This window comes from Neofelis nebulosa, chromosome 15 (genome assembly GCF_028018385.1).
Source record: "Neofelis nebulosa isolate mNeoNeb1 chromosome 15, mNeoNeb1.pri, whole genome shotgun sequence".
In the NCBI taxonomy this organism is placed as follows: Eukaryota; Metazoa; Chordata; class Mammalia; order Carnivora; family Felidae; genus Neofelis; species Neofelis nebulosa.
The window spans coordinates 20412291-20429325 of record NC_080796.1 but is presented as its reverse complement, the minus strand read 5'-3'; the positions used below and the strand labels follow the sequence as shown (position 1 = coordinate 20429325).

Below are 17035 nucleotides of genomic sequence, written 5' to 3'. Positions count from 1 at the left end.
ATCTTTATTTTCACTACCTTCTAATTAAATTTTAGGTTTAGCATTTCATTCCATGATAGAAACAGCCATAAATCCAAAGTTGTAATAGCAGTACCTGTATTATCATTACTGATAGAAATCACAGGCATTTTATGTTACATTGCGATTGGTGCAGATACCATGCGATAAACAGCATTTACACTCAAACTACTTTGAAATTAGACATCCCTTCCTATTTTTAAAGTGTTTAAAGACCAAGCTTGTTTTCAAGGTGCCTGGGTGGCTCAATTGGTTAAGGGTCCGACTTCTGCTCAGGTCATGATCTCACAGTTTGTGGGTTTGAGCCCCGTGACAGGCTCTGTGCTGACAGCTCAGAGCCTGCAGCCTGCTTCGGATTCTGTGTCTCCCTCTCTTTCTGCCCCTCCCAATTCACGCTCTTTCTCTCTCTCAAAGATAAGCTAAACATTAAAAGATAAAGGCTTTGTTTTCAATTTTTTTTAGTATGTGTGTGTGTGTGAGAGAGAGAGTAGGGGAGGGGCAGAGAGAGAGAGAAGGAGAGAGAATCCCAAGCAGGCTCCGGCTGTCAGCACGAAGCTTGACTTGGGGTTCAAACTCATGAACTGCGAGATCATGACTTGAGCTGAGATCTAGAGTCAAATGCTTAACCTACTGAACCATACAGGAGTCCCTAAAAGACCTTGTTTTTATTTTTATTTATTTATTTTTGAGACAGAGAGAGAGCATGAACAGGGGAGGGGCAGAGAGAGAGAGGGAGACACAGAATTGGAACCAGGCTCCAGGCTCTGAGCCATCAGCCCAGAGCCTGACGCAGGGCTTGAACTCACGGACCTCGAGATTGTGACCTGAGCTGAAGTCGGATGCTCAACCGACTGAGCCACCCAGGTGCCCCAAGACCTTGTTTTTAAAGTGTCAACAAAGATGGCTGGCTGGCTCAGTGGTACAGCATGTGACTCTTGATCTCAGGGTTGTGAGTTCAACCACATATTGGGTGTGGAGTCTGCTTAAAAAAATTAAGTGTTAATAAATGACATGCATATTTCAAATTTTCAAAATATTTTGATAGTAGTATTTCAATATCTTGTGCTTCCTTTGCAGTCCTATAAATTTTACACATTTAAAAACATCTTCCTGGAGGCATGGGTGGCCCAGTCGGTTAAGCATGCGACTGTTGATTTCGGCTCAGGTCATGATCTCACGGTTCTTGAGATGGAGCTGTGTTGGGCTCTGCGCTGACAGCCCAGATTCTGCTTGGGATTCCCTCTTCTCTCTCTGCCCCTCCCCCACTCGTGCTCTCTCTTTTCTTTCAAAATTAATAAATAAACCTTAAAAATAACAAAAACATCTTCCTGAGAAGGGTTCCATAGATTTCATCAATGAGAATTGAGGTGCTTTTGCGCACACACACACTCGGTAAGAACTAGTCTAGAGCCTAGCACTGACTTAGGTGCCTGATGTGCTGAGACCAGAATTAGGAGGTTCTCCCAAATACACACCCACACTTGTTGTAAAGCTTGGGGCAAGGGAGGAATTCTGCTTCCAACTGCTTTTACAGGATCGCTGCTCCCTGAAGCTGGGCGGCATGCTGCCCTCGTGTTCTGGCTGGCTGTTAGGTGTCTCTGTCACTGCCACAGGGACAGAGGGACTGTGTCTTAGGAACGGTCTGCATCCCCCGTTTCTAGCACAGTCCGTGACACAGAGCAGGTCTCAATAGAGTTTGCAGAGTCAATGGAAATACAAACTAGAAATAAATCCTTATTGAAACTGACACACAAGTAGTTCCCGTTGGATGAAGTAGGCGTGTGTGAATGCGTGGGCACAAGACAGGGTGGGGATATGGGGGAGAATATCAGAGGGATACGGGGTGCATAAAGCGAGACGTTCTTTTTTCAAAGAAATTCAAAACAGACTTCTGGAGTGTCATATTCTAAGAGTTTTGCTGGCCGTGAGAAAACAATTCCCCTGTGCATGGCCCCACCCAGCCTCACGTGGCCACCTCCCCCCTCCAGTGCAGGGGTGGCTCTCCAGTATATATAAACCTCTGTGAAGCCAAGGCGTGAACCGGCAGGGCCACCCGTCCAGACACCTCCCAGAGGAGGAAAGCTGTCCTGGGGAAGCCTTGCCCGGTCTCTGCACATCACTGCCGTTGCAGGCCTGAGATGCCAGCCACCCAGCTGCTACTTCTGGCCTGTCTGGTATGGGGTTTAGGGGCCAGGACGGCCCAGCTCCGGAAGGCCAATGACCGGAGTGGCCGATGCCAGTACACCTTCAGTGTGGCCAGCCCCAACGAGTCCAGCTGCCCCGAGCAGGGCCAGGCCATGTCAGCCATCCAGGACCTGCAGAGAGACAGCAGTGCCCAGCGGGCAGACCTGGAGTCCACCAAAGCCCGGCTCAGCTCCCTGGAGGGCCTCGTCCACCAGCTGACCCTGGACGAGGCTGCTGGGCCCTCGGCGACCCAGGAGGGGCTGCAGAGGGAGCTGGGCGCCCTGAGAAGGGAGCGAGAACAGCTGGAAAGCCAAAACAGGGAGCTGGAGGCTTCCTACAGCAACCTCCTCCGGGACAAGTCCGCTCTGGAGGAAGAGAAGAGGCGACTGAGAGAAGAGAACGAGGATCTGGCCCGGAGGCTGGACAGCAGCAGCCAGGAGGTGGCAAGGCTGAGAAGGGGCCAGTGTCCCCAGGCCCGCGGCACCCCTCAGGATGTGCCATCAGGTTCCAGGGAAGGTAAGAATGTGGGGTGAAGGGGTTCCCGAGTCCAGAAGGTGGCATGGCTCATAGTGACCTGTTACAGGTGGCCCAGGCTTGCTCTCCCGCCCTCCCCTCTCTCCCAGAGGCTGCACGTCCAGCACAAGGCAGACGAATCCAGGGGAGCAATCAGCCTCACAGGTTACTAGTCATTTCGCTCCTGGGAGCTCTGTTCGGGTCAGCGGTCCCGAGCTCTTGTGGCTTCCGGGACAGTTCTCACAGTGACGGTAAAATGAGAAATAGGAGACCAGGTGAGACGTATATGTAGATGACCAGTAGAAGGTTCCCAACTAGGCTTTTTAGAAAACTACCCCTTCGGTGGATCTTTCTTTGGAGACTGTGATCCTGCCTCTTGTTGTTAAAATGACCTGACAATCGATTTATGAAATCATGATAGACGGTGGGGATTTTTTCATGTCCTTTCTTGGCAAAATAAAGAGGTGGTGACTCTTTGTCGGGTTCCTCAATATGTTGTCTTTGCGAATTTTCGGCCTTTTTGCCCAATCCGAGGACCTCTGCTTTTAAGTCACCAGGCAACTCCTTGAGGTGGCTCTTTCTAAGATGCTGGGCTGTTCGTCCTTGTCCCTGCTTGAAGGTGAGTCCGTGAGTGTTGGCTGCAACGGGGGGCACACTCTCCCCATCAGTTGGGAAGATAGTATTTGTGTCACTTTTTTTGAAGCTGTGCTCCCAAATATTCACTGTTGGAGAAGTTTTCCAATTGGGAGGAAACAAGCAAGCAAATCCAGCTGTGGGACAGTTAGTGCAGACTCTTCAGAGATGTCACCATCAAGAAAGAAAGGGGACAGGTGGATTGTTCTATATTGAAGGAGGCTAGAGAGATGTGGTGGCCAAATGCAGTGCCTGGCTCTGGACTGACTCCTACATCCAGGGGAAAAAAAGGTACAAGGGACAGGCTTGGAATCACTGATGATATTTGAATATCGGCTGCTTCTACGGTCATGCTATTGATGACTGCTCAGTTGCTTGGGCGACAGATGGTGTGGTGGTTAGGGAGAGTATCTTCCGAGCGTACATACTCAAGTCCTTAGGGGGAAGGTGTCAGAATGGTTGCAATTTCCTTTCAGGTGGTTCAGCAAAGACTGTAAATATGGAAAGAGTGACAGAAAGAAAGGTAAAAAAATGCACCAAAGTTTTCACAACTGGTGACTCTCTGTGAATGGCACGTGGTGAGGAGGGGGGGACTTATTGTACTATTCTTTCAACTTTTCCAAAGGCTTGGAGATCATCAGAATAAAACAATGGGAAATTATTTTCTAAAAAGGTTTTCTACATAAAAGGCAAAGTCTGCAAATAAGCGAGACTGACAAACATCAAAACCTGTATGTGACCTTGGGCAAGTTCTTTACCCTCTGGACCTTGACTTCTTACCCCTTACCTGCTAATGAGATTGTCTACCATGAAGGATGTTTGTGGGGCTCACGAAATAACTCTAAGGTGGAAAGGATTTTTATTTTATTTTTTTATTTTTTAAAAAAAATTTTTTTTCAACGTTTTTTATTTATTTTTGGGACAGAGAGAGACAGAGCATGAACAGGGGAGGGGCAGAGAGAGAGGGAGACACAGAATCGGAAACAGGCTCCAGGCTCCGAGCCATCAGCCCAGAGCCTGACGCGGGGCTCGAACTCACGGACCGTGAGATCGTGACCTGGCTGAAGTCGGACGCTTAACCGACTGCGCCACCCAGGCGCCCCTGGAAAGGATTTTTAAAGACCCCGTATTGCTGTAGTTGGAAGAGATTTGATGCTAAATTTTACAACAAAAGAAAATGAGGCCCGAAGGGCCCCGGGTTGCTCGGTGATCAGTGGTTGCACTAAAACTTGCTGAACTCGAGTCTTTGAGCACAAATAAAAGAATTAGTATTAATAGGAACATTATGAAGATTACTTATTTCAGACTGTTCAATGAATGGAGTCACATTCTCAACAAAAACCCGTGTGTGTGTGTGTGTGTGTGTGTGTGTGTGTGTGTGGAAACAGAGGCAAATAAACAGCCTTTTATTGTCCTGTGGTCATTTAACAAGCCTTGGGGAATTTATGAGATGTGTTCTCTGATTTTACATTTCTTTTTGTTCTTTCCAGCTACTCTACTTTTGAAATAAGGACAACAGCCCATTAGAGTGAACTCCAAGCTTGGAAACTCTTTTTAGCCTTGGGCTTTTTTTTCATGAGCAGGAAATTACATTAGCACAAGAACGTAAAGCTGCAAAGGTGGCCTGGAAAGCATCTGATCCACTGGCTCATTTGTGCAGATGTGGAAACTGAGGCCCAGAGCTGGTCCACGGCCACCTAGCCAGCTAAAGGCAGAGCCAAAACTCAAATTCAGTTCCTCCCCTTCCTGAGGTCCAGCGGCCCTTCGGGGACCCTGAGGTGACCCCTGGTTTATAGAACCTAATGGCAAAAAACAGGAAGTGTGCATTTAAACATCAGGGAAAGAAATGTTTGGAACCAAAGATAGGCTTCGAGGTCTTAAATCTGAGGGTAAAGAAAGGGCTTTCTGGGCAGCTGGGGGTTAAGTGTGGCTGTGCTCGATGCAGGGGCGGCAAGAACTGAGGGCGAGGGCAGGGGAGGCTGTGGGAGCCCAGCCCAGGGAGGCCACAGAAGGTGGACTTTTTCTTCGTCTGCCATTCAGACTGTCACCACCGCTGTCTTTATGGTGTAATTGTTACATAGAAAAAAGATCTTCTTAGAATCACAGAAACCCCTTGTTCATGTGTGTGTGTGAGAGAGAGTTGAGATAGTATATATACAACTTTGTCGTAATAATTTTGCAGCAAAGTGTCTGGAAACCTATTAAATAAGCCCCAAGAGAAAAACACAGATTACCACAAGATCTCTCAGAGTCAGTTAGCAGTGTCCCAAGAGAAGCCCACTTTTCCCTTTACTTTGTGTCTGCTTCAGTCTGTACTTCCCAGAGAGAAGCCTGGGGTGGGGGCTTTTATGCAGTGATTTACGTGGGTCTAATCCCAGGGAGTTCAGGAATCAGGGGCAGGGGAGACTGAGTCAGAGAAGGAAAGCGAGCACATAAGGAGGGAGGGGGCATTCCCCAGTGGGTCCCCACAGTGGGTGGTGGAGTCTTGACCCCACCAAGCCCTGCCGGGGAGCTGTGTAGAATGAGGGCACCTGGGTGGTTCAGTCAGTTGAGTGTCCGACTTCAGCTCAGGTCACGATCTCCCAGTTCGTGAGTTCAAGCCCTGCGTCGGGCTCCGTGCGGGCAGTGAAACTCCTGCTTAGGTTGGGATTCTCTCTCTCCCCGTCTCTCTCTTTCCCTTCCCACTTGTGCTCTCTCTCAAAAATGAATAAACATTTTAAACAAAGAAAAAAAGAATGTAGCCGAGGGAGGGAGCATTCATTCGTGGATCCCGCTCCCATGATGCACAGATGTGGGCACCAGACTGGCTCTTGTGGAGTCAGAGAAGCTGGGGCGGGACAGCGGAAGCCAGGTCCCGGCGAATGACACCTGCACATGACAGGCTGCCACGGCAATGGCTGGGAAAAGGTGGGCAGGACGTGGAGGAGCAGCACCAGAGGTGTTCAAGGCAAGGGCTGCAGATAGCAATCCCCTGTGGGGGTGACCACGCAGATGAGAGGTAGCGGGCAGAAGCAGGCAGCACGCTGAGCGCAGTAAACGCGTTGTGACGAAGGGCTTCTTGTGCTCCTGCTGCCCTACTGTTTTAAAACGCCGTTTAATGATTATAACGTTTACCCGTACATAATATTTTGGCATGCACACTGATCCCAGAGACAGTACGTGTTGGCGTAACACCCGGGACATTAGTCTGCTGGCTAATCTTCGCTTTCCTGGGAGTTTCTGGCTTAAGCTCCCTAGAATGTGTCTGCAAAGCGGAGGTAAGGGACAAAGGGCAGAGCATGCAGAAAGTTTCCAGAATTTTGCAATAGGCATGAACTTTTCAACCACGGAAGGACTGAATCTTAAGAGAAACAAACAAATAAAAGCCCTAAAAATTTTTTAGCTATTGGATATGATACAGTCCTTAATATTCTCATAACCTCTTTTTGTTTTCTCCCCACGTACGGAAGGAAATATGAGCGATTTTTCAACATTCCAGAGAAATTTTGATTTTGACACATTTTTATCGAGGACATTTCGTTTATAGTTTCAACTAAGAATACTGAGGCTCAGAGAGGTCGAGTAACTTGCCCAAAGTCACACAGCAGGGACGTGGCAAGCCCGAACTAGGAAGCTACGACTCGGGCCCAGTCCCAGTCCCGGCTCCTTCACACAGCTGCTTCCCAGCCTTTGCCCTGCCCGCCCCCCCCCCCCCCCCCCCCCATGCATCCTCTCCCACAGGCCTCAGTCCTCATGCCAGACGGCTCTGCCCTGGGAGCTCACCATTGCCAGATGCTCCTGGCTGAAACAAGCAGGAAGCAGCCAGCTGACTTGTCAGCCTACCATCCCACCTGCCAACCGAGAAAGGGCCTTGCTGTCGTTCTGGTAGCCATTCCATGACTTAATGCTTCACTATGGTTCTCGTTTACTGCTAAGAAAGCAAGTGAGGTGTGGTTCCGGCAAAGAGGGAGGAGAGGCGTGGGGATGGGGCAGAGAGACAGGGGGGGGGGGGAGGGAATGGGGACAGAGGAAGAAAAGGGCCCTCTGCGCAGAGCTGTGAGGCCCTCGGTGGGACCAGGAAAGGAACTCAGCAGCAGCCACACACCGGGACCACCTCTTCTTTGGCAGCCAGCCAGAAGCCTGGGCTTCCTAGTGTGTGCCACCTGGGAGCTGTGTGTGCCACCCGCTGGGATCTGAGCTCGGGTCCAGGAGTGAGTCACTCCCCACAGTTCTGAGCAGCTTGTCTGAAGCTGCTGGAAAAGCCTCAGGTACGGGTCTGCATCCAGTCAGGGCATAGACTCCACACTGCGGGTTACGTCATGGCCTTTTAGTTTTTATTTTATTTTTTAATTTTTATGTATTTATTTTTATATGCTTGAGAGAGAGAGACAGAGAGAGAGACAGAGAGAATTAGTGGGGGAGGGGCAGAAGGAGGGAGAGAAGCCCAAGCAGGCCCCATGCTCAGCTCAGCTGGGAACCCGACTGGCAACTGAAACTCACCGCCGTGAGATCATGCCCTGAGCTGAAATCAAGAGTCAGATGCTTAACCAACTGAGCACCCCCAGGCGCCCCAGGGCCTCTTTTTTTTTTTTTTTTAATGTTTATTTTTGATAGAGAGAGACAGAGTGTGAGGGGGAGGGGCAGAGAGAGAAGGAGACACAGAATCCAAAGCAGGCTCCGGGCTCTGAGCTGTCAGCACAGAGCCCGATGCAGGGCTCGAACCCATGAGCCATGAGATCATGACATGAGCAAAAGCCCAACGTTTAACTGGCTGCGTCATCTAGGCATCCCCACCAGGGCCTCTTAATAGAAAGAATCAGGTAGAATGAAAGCACAATATGAGCTGAATAAGTAAGCTCTACCTGGCACCCTCGGGCTGAGGGAAGGTCCCAGAGGAAGGACAAACTTGGACCGGGTCAGGCCTCACAGAGGAAGGTGAGGGCCAGCCCATCGGATAGCAGAGAAGCTGGCCACTTTGTCCAGGCTGGAGCCGAATGGCCGGCTCCGGAGGGTGACCGTGGTGTGGGACAGTGGGGTCAGGGACGGCTGCGGAGCCGGCTGGGGGCCTGTAGAGGAGGCCGGCAGAGCACGGGGGGCCTCTGCAGGGACTCTGGGTTCCGTGTTGACAGGGCTGTGGAAAGGTCATGGTCGGGCCGAGGCTGCAGGGTCGCAGAGGAACCGAGTCTTGGCTGGGGCAGGACTCCACCAGATGTCCTCATCCTCACACGGCCAACCCAGCCTCCCTCCACACCCCGCCAACTTCCTTCCACAATCTCCCCCCAGCGCCCTCTACTGAGGAAGCCTGACATCGTGCTCACTTGAAAGGAGAAATGCCTCGTTTTTCAGAAAGCATATATGGAAGTGTGCATTTGGCACCGAGGGGCCATCAATTTATAACCGACCAACCTCCCCACCGCAGGGAGGAAAGGTTCACAATTGCCATGGCCTTGACAGACCCGGGTTCAAATCCTAGTCCCACCACTAACCAGCTGTATGGCCTCGGGCAAGTTACTTAACCTCCCAGTGCCTCAGTTTCCTTTCCTGCAAAACGAAGAGAATATCGTCCGCATCAGGACTGTTATGTGGAAGAGAGGCAATGACAGCGAGCTCCTAGCACAGTCCCTGGCTCACAGGAGGCACGTAATAAGTGGTGGCAATAATTACATGAGGTGCGGACTGCAGCCCTAAAGCCTTCTTCCATTTTTTTTTTTTAAGCTGTGAAAGTATCAGATCACATAAAGAATTTATATGAAACTGCTTCAAAAGGTGGAAAGAGCTATAAATACCTGTTAATCATCCCTTTCCCCAAAGCATCTGTTTTCAGTATTTCGGGGCCAGTATGTCAGCTGTCTTGGGGCAAGTCTCCTGGGAGAATGCCTGTTCGGGTTTGTTTCCCCCACTTTCTCCCCTCTGTGGGTAAAGAGGGCCTTTCTCTTAATTTTCTTCTCATTGATCTGCAGATGTGTCCCTTTCCTTTTCTCGGCCTGTGTCTATTTCTCAGTAAGTCGCTACGCCCCGTGATCACCCCGGTCACGTTCACAGGATAAGGCACTGTGCACCAGATGCACAGAGGAAAGGGCCGGCACAGGGGCCATGTGGCTCACAGTGGCCCTAGTATGGCAACCGTGGGTCCTGGAGCCGAAAGGTGGGGACCTGCGTTGGGGCAAGGGAACTCTCTAGAAGTTTTGTACAGCTGCCACTGCAGTATTTGTCTCTCACCTCACACTGCCTACACTCGCTCCGGTGTTCTGAGAATGAATGGAAACAAAAGAAGTTTGGAATTGTTCTGAGGAATGGTCCGTGATGGTCCAAGGAAAGGTACAGAGGAAAAGCAAACAGCTCACCTCAGGGAGTTTGCTGATTTTGAGAAGTTGCCTCTACTCAGCCTGAGAGGTCAGCCAGGCACGGCAGGGGCAGGGGGTGAGGGGAATGGGGGGGGGGGGGGTGCTCCCCATAGCCAGGGGTCAAGGCTCCCTCGCTGTGTTTTAGGCCTAAGAGAGCAGGCGTGGGGGCGGGAGAGGCAGACGGAGAGCAGGGAGGCCTGTGCTCCAGGAAGCAGGAATAGTTACGAACTGCTCTGCTCTTCCCTCGAAGAGGAAGAGGTCCCTCACTCTTACCTCCTCCTGGCGGCACAGAAGAGCAGGGAACCTCAGACACCCCACCCCTCTGCCATGTTGCCCACAGGCAGCACCAATTCCCTGGCTCAAGTGTGGGGGTCACCAGCCCTGGACAGGAAGGAGTGGCTGGTGACAGTCCCCAAGTTGGTCTGGGAAAAATACCCGTGAGCTAGTGAATCAGCCTCTGCCCTGTCAAGGCAAGCTGGGAGTAAAGAGCAGAGGAGATTCTTCACCTCTGTAGATCTTCAGGCAGACAGAAGGAGATTCAGGGAACCAAATTCATTTCCTAGGACGCTCGTGGAGACATTTGTATCGTCCAAGGGGACCTTGTTCCCAAAGCAGCGTGGAGTGAACCCATGTGACTCCTCAGCCAGCCCATGAATTCCTCAAGGCCATGGACAAGTGTATCTCATTCACCCTGTATCTCCACAACCGGCACAACCTTGCAGTGTAGGTGTCCCGGAGGGGCTGGCTATTTAGATGGGTGGGCAGCTCCCCGAGACTGGGGACACTGAAGACCTGCCATGTCCTTGGGGGTGTCCCCACTCGCCCCTGGAGTTTGGGCTGCATAGCTAGGATGCCCTCAGTTGGCCACACATTTTGGCTGAAGGCTCTCAAGTGCTCACACAGCCCACTCTGGACCGGGGGACACCCAAGCAGGAGGATGCAGGCCCTCAGGACAGTCACAGGCCTGCAGAGAGCAGGGCAGGCGGCAGCCGGAGGGGGGCCACGGCTCAGCTACACAGCCGCTCACAAGCCTGAGAGCTTTTTTTTTTAAAGTTTGTTTTTTTATTATGCATGTGCATGCGCCTGAGTTGGGGAGGGGCAAAGAGAGAGGGAGAGAGAGAATCCCAAACAGGCTCTGAGCTGTCAGCACGGAGCCCGATGAGAGGCTGGAACTCACAAACCATGAGATCATGACCTGAGCCGAAATCAAGAGTCGGATGCCCAACCGACCGAGCTCCCCAGGCGCCCCAAGCCTGAGAGCTTCTAGGCTGGATAGGAAGTGTTCCTCACCGCCTTCTGGTACTGTCGTTCACTGAAGAATATGTGGCTGAAGACTGATGAAATGTGGCAGAGCCAGAAGGGTTAAGCATTCCATTGTAATCTGTGCCTGAAAGGCAACTTGAGCTAACAAGTGACAGAAGACAGAATGTCTGCCTGACCTTCTCCGCTATGCAGGAGCCCAGCCCCAGTCACCACACTGACTGCCCTCGGGGCCAGTGGCATGGGAGCCCCGAGTGGGGCGGTCACCCCGGGGGCCGAGAACTGACTGAGATGGCCAGCAAGAGAACAGGCCACTATTCTGAGCATTTTATTCTGATGCTCTGACGTCTGGGCCTCGAAGATTAGCCAATTCCTAGAGACAGCATTTGACCCACCTGCCAGCTCGCTTCTCACGCACAAGCCCACCCACCCAGCGTCTGTGCCCCACCCGGCCTCTATCAGTGATCACAGTCAAGGGCACCGTCCGCCTGCCCTCATCTCCTCCGAGCCCGGTACCAGACAACCAGGGACAGCCCCTATGCCCCAGGCCTGCTGAAATTATTCACACCAGCCAATCCTAAACCTGTTTACCTGGCCTGGCTCATTCCTTCCCTCAGGAAAAAACAGTAAAGGCTCCTGCCCATGTTCCCCTCCCTCCTGAGTGACCCCTGGCGCTTCCCCCTGTGGGCCTTAGGGTGTGGGTGTGCCTTCCCACTTGGGATCAGTGCCTTCCCCTTAGGATCAGTGTCTTTTCATCAGCAATCAGCTACTGATCTGCTGGCCTCACCAGACGTACCTGCGGTGGCTGCTGCTTTTTTGTCCCGCAGGGACTCCTGTATAACACTGACCCTAACCCAGAGTACCAGTGTGTGACACGGTGTGGTAACTTTAGGTCTCACCAGTGTCTCCCACACACACCCCTTCCCTTCTCTATGCACAACCCCCGCCCCCGCCCACAAATTCCTATAGGAGCCCTGCACACTTTCTCCTGGTCCAAAACTGGTCTCAGAAAGGGTTCTGACAGCATATTTCAATCGACCATGTAGAGCTGAATGTATTACTTCTTATAGGAACATTTGCATCATGACCAGGAAGAACCTTATGTCATGCAGGGAGTTGTTAATTGTTGAATTTCAGGCATCCCAGAAAATGCTAAGGGCCTTCTGAATATCCCGGAATCACACTTCACCTGCTAATAAATTAGACCTGCTAGTGGGAATTATTTTAATGGGCACGAGCTTACTTTATTTTGAATACCCTACTCTGTGCTAGGCATGTCGCTATGCAATGTATTATTTGTGAGCTTTTTATCATGGAAATCTTCCACACATTCATAACAGTAGAGAGAACATGAACCCCAGTTCTGACAGCTGTCCGATGAGTCTTTTTTTTTGTTTAATGTTTGTTTGTGAGAGAGAGAGTGTGAGCAGGGGAGGGGCAGAGAGAGGGGGAGACACAGAATCGGAAGCAGCCTCCAGGCTCTGAGCTGTCAGCACAGAGCCTGAGGTCGGGCTCCATCTCATGAACTGTGAGATCATGACCTGAGCTGAAGTCGGACGCTCAACCGACTGAGCCACCCGGGTGCCCCAGAGGGAGAGAGAATCTTAAGCAGCCTCCATGTTCAGTGTGGAGCCGACTCGGGGCTTGATCCCATGACCCCGGCTAGGGTCATGACCTGAGCCGAAATCAAGAGTGGGATACATAACTGACTGAGCCACCCAAGCGTCCCTTGTTATCTCTTTTTAAAGTTTTATTTATTTAATTAATCTTTACACCCAGCATGGGGCTCAAACTCATGACCCCGGATCAAGAGTCACAGGCCCTCTGACTGAGCTAGCCAGGCACCCCTATGTATCTATTATCTTTTTTTTTTTTTAATTTTTTTTTAACGTTTTTATTTATTTTTGAGACAGAGAGAGACACAGCATGAACGGGGGAGGGGCAGAGAGAGAGGGAAACACAGAATCGGAAACAGGCTCCAGGCTCTGAGCCATCAGCCCAGAGCCCGACGCAGGGCTCGAACTCGCGGACCGCAAGATCGTGACCTGAGCTGAAGTCGGACGCTTAACCGACTGAGCCACCCAGGCGCCCCTGTATCTATTATCTTAAAACAAATCTCAAACATCATCTTATCTCTGGAAGCCTATTTAAATACCATCCTCAACATAGTCATTGGGCCATTCTTCCTCATAGTACGAGTTTGTCTCTTTCTTTTAATATAGTTTCTAAATGGAACGTGGAGACCATCAACTTCCAGGAACTGAAGTCAGAGTTAACTGAGGTTCCTGCTTCCCGAATCCTGAAGGAGAGTCCATCTGGCCATCCCAGGAGTGAAGAGGGAGACCCTGGTATAAAATTAAATTTCTTCCCTTTTGTACACACGTGGTCTTGATCCGTGACTAGCTCTGTGCTCAGAGTTGGTCAGCCCACTTTGGGGGGAGGGCAGGTCATCAGTGAGCCCTGGCAGAGAGGAGGGAGGGGGGAGAGGAAGAGCCCCTCTCTGCCAGCTTTCCAGGGCATGCTGGCAGGCGTCTGCCTTTCCCTAGCAAAGCCTTACATCTCATCACCCACGTGGGGGGTGGTGGGCTCAGCTGGGCTGCAGAGGGTGGAGGCTTAGGGAGGGGTGAGGGGTGGTGGGAAGAGGAGAGATAGGTTTATTTCACCCACTTGATTGCCACATAGAATTATTTTATTTAAAAAGAATTTTTTTTAATGTTTATTTTTGAGAGAGAGACAGACAGAACATGAGCGGGGGAGGAGCAGAGAGAGATAGGGAGACACAGAATCCCAAGCAGGCTCCAGGCTCCGAGCTGTCAGCACAGAGCCCGCTGCGGGGCTCGAACTCGTGAGCCATGAGATCATGACCTGAGCTGAAGCTGGATGCTTAACCGCTTAACCGACTGGCTCTGTTACTAAAGGTATCTTTTCTGAACTTTGGGTCCTGAGGTATTGCCCCTCTCCCAAGTGTTCCCTGAAAGCCTGACTTTAAGGCGAACACTGTGGTTTTCAGAAACTGTGACTATCCGTGTCATGGACAATTATTCCAGGCAGAAGAGCATGTATGGTGGTGGGAAGTTTTGAAATACCCAGAGTAGGGTTCCCTGAGACATGAGCAGCAGAGACTTCCCATTTTCTAGAAGGACACTGAGAAAAGCACAGAGATCCGTTGCATTTATTTCCACTGAATCTAAGTTTTCAACCATTTCTTCACTACATTTAAAAAATTATGTTCAGGTTTTATTGTATTTAAATGGTGCCTAAACTATGTGGTCCATTGGTTAGGGCTTGAAGAACTTCATTTTATAGAGTTTATGATAAGGACTTGATTTTTTTTTTTTAATTAAAAAAATTTGGGGGGGGGGATGTTTGTTTATTTTTGAAGGAGAGAGAGAAAGCGTGAGCAGGGGAGGAGCAGAGAGAAAGGGAGATACAGAATCCGAAGCAGGATCCAGGATCTGAGCTGTCAGCACAGAGCCTGATGCGGGGTCGAACTCACGAACTGTGAGATCATGACCTGGACTGAAGTCAGACGCTTAACCGACTGAGCCACCCAGGAACCCCTTGTTTCATTTTTCAAAATGAAGCAAATTAGACAGGAAAGTCATAAACAGTAGTATGATGAATACCCGTGAGTTCCCACCCGGGTTTAATCAAATATTAGAAACACAGTTTGAAGCCCTCGGTACAGCCTTCATCTTTACAACTGACAGCGAGTAGAAGTTCAATCCATACGACATACTGAGCACATAATATTTACTGGGCATTTACTCTATACCAAGCACCTAACACGTATAATTGCATTTAAAGTTTACAACGTCTCTACTACCCAAAACACTATACCCCTTTACAAATGAGAAAGCCGAGGTTGAGGGGGCTGAGGGACTTGAAAGTCACACAGCCAGCGGATAGCAGAGCCTGACTTTAAAGTTTTTAATTTATTATTTATTTCTGAGAAAGAGAGAGTGCGAGCCGGAGAGAGGCAGAGAGAGAGAGAGAGAGAGAGAGAGAGAGAGGAGAGAGAGAGAGAGAGAGAGAGAGAGAGAGAGAGAGAGAGAGAGAGAGAGAGAGAGAATATCCCAAGCAGGCTCCATGATGTCAGCGCAGATCCCGACCTGGGGCTCGAACTCACAAAACCGTGAGATCATGACCTGAGGCGAAATCGAAAGTCGGATGCCTACCTGGCAGAGCCACCCAGGTGCCCTGGCAGAGCCTGAGTTCAAACCCAGATGCTCTGTCTCCGGCCTTCTGGCTTTTACCACTTCCACGTGGTGGAAAGGTGGTGGAAAGGCGTTTTACGCGTCGGTTTGCCTTTCATTCACCAGGATGCGGAGAACTGGTTTGGGTAGGGGAGCCGCTCACCCTGAGAAGAGCTGAGACAATCACGGGCAAGTACGGCGTGTGGATGAGAGACCCGAAGCCCGCCTACCCCTACACCCAGGAGACCACGTGGCGAATCGACACCGTGGGCACGGACATCCGCCAGGTGTTCGAGTACGACCTCAGCAGCCAGTTCCTGCAGGGCTACCCTTCCAAGGTTCACGTGCTGCCCAGGCCGCTGGAAAGCACGGGGGCCGTGGTGTACCGGGGGAGCCTCTACTTCCAGGAGGCCGAGTCCAGAACCGTGATCAGATATGAGCTCAACACCGAGACAGTGAAGGCTGAGAAGGAAATCCCCGGGGCGGGCTACCACGGGCAGTTCCCCTATTCTTGGGGCGGCTACACGGACATTGACCTGGCTGTGGACGAGACGGGCCTCTGGGTCATCTACAGCACCCAGGAGGCCAAAGGCGCCATCGTCCTCTCCAAACTGAACCCGGAGAGTCTGGAACTTGAACAAACCTGGGAGACTAACATCCGAAAGCAGTCAGTGGCCAATGCCTTCATCATCTGCGGCCACTTGTACACCGTCAGCAGCTACTCGTCACCCGATGCCACCATCAACTTTGCGTACGACACGGGCACAGGGCGCAGCAGGGCCCTGACCGTCCCCTTCAAGAACCGCTACAAGTACAGCAGCATGGTGGACTACAATCCCCTGGAGAAGAAGCTCTTTGCCTGGGACAACTTCAACATGGTCACCTACGACCTCAGGCTCTCCAAGATGTGAAAAGCCCCTCCTACCGGGAGGTGATGCGGAGGGCTCCTGAGGGGAGAGCCAGCCAGCCGAAGCCCACGCGGCTCTTCTCTGCTTTCTGAGCTTTCGTTACTAATCCAGAAGAATGCGCTTCGTCGCCACGACTGTGTGGAAATAGCCACCGGGGGGTTTAGACGGTTTCACGATACATATACTTTTCTTCTGCCAGGTTTCACAGGGCTGTTGACCCAAAACGGTTCAAGTTTGGTGGTGATTTGGGGCCAAAGCTCTAACGCATAGTCGTCTCATCGTGAAAACTACAAGGCTTTCTGTAAAAGGCCCTCCCTGGCTAAAAGAGGAGAGTTTGGGCAGAACAGCTCACCCCGTTGTGGCGTCCAGGGTCATTCCCCGCACGTCGCACAGTTACCATTAGCCACGACACAAAGCGGCACTTCTAGAGGAGGGACAGCTCCTGCAACCTGTGCTGAACATATGCATAGTCGGCTTCTAATGCTTCACGCGGGGTCCAGTGGGTGTCACATAACCTTTGCCCTGGGAAATAAAGTGATCTTACACACCATCCACCTTGAACTTTGTGGGATACTTTGCTTAGGAGGAGAGTACAGATTGCAACCATCAGATAATTCCTTTGGGTTGGGAGCTGTGATTGCCGGATGCTAAGGGTGTAGGTGCGCGTGCCTGTGTGACTGAGGGGCCTGCACCTGGTTTTGAGGTGCCACCCAGGATGACACCAGGCAAACAGTGGAATTCACCCCTCCCCCACCATCCCATCTCCTGGTGCTCGTGGTCTTTCCCAAACTGTCTTTTCGTCTTTCCCCAGCTCACCCTGTCTTCACCCTGGCTCTTGTTTGCTGTCATGGGCATGGATTTCATAAACCACAGCCCCAGGGGAGCAAATCTTCTGCCACTAATTTTCAGTAACCGAACTTCATTGCCCTCTCGCGGTGCCATCGTACCTAATGGTAGAATACCCTGTCTTGCCAATTCAGCTTGGACTCTGTCCCACTAG

At 51.1% G+C, this 17035-nt stretch overlaps 1 protein-coding gene across 1 annotated transcript; it reads left to right on the top strand.

The window, feature by feature from the left end:
* Positions 1-2041: 2041 nt before the first annotated feature.
* MYOC (myocilin) lies at positions 2042-16585 on the top strand. The gene is made up of 3 exons (XM_058700604.1): positions 2042-2718; positions 13154-13279; positions 15254-16585. The coding sequence occupies exons 1-3, from the start codon at positions 2157-2159 to the stop codon at positions 16036-16038; spliced, it is 1473 nt and encodes a 490-aa protein (XP_058556587.1). The 5' UTR covers positions 2042-2156; the 3' UTR covers positions 16039-16585.
* The last annotated feature ends 450 nt before the right edge of the window (positions 16586-17035 follow it).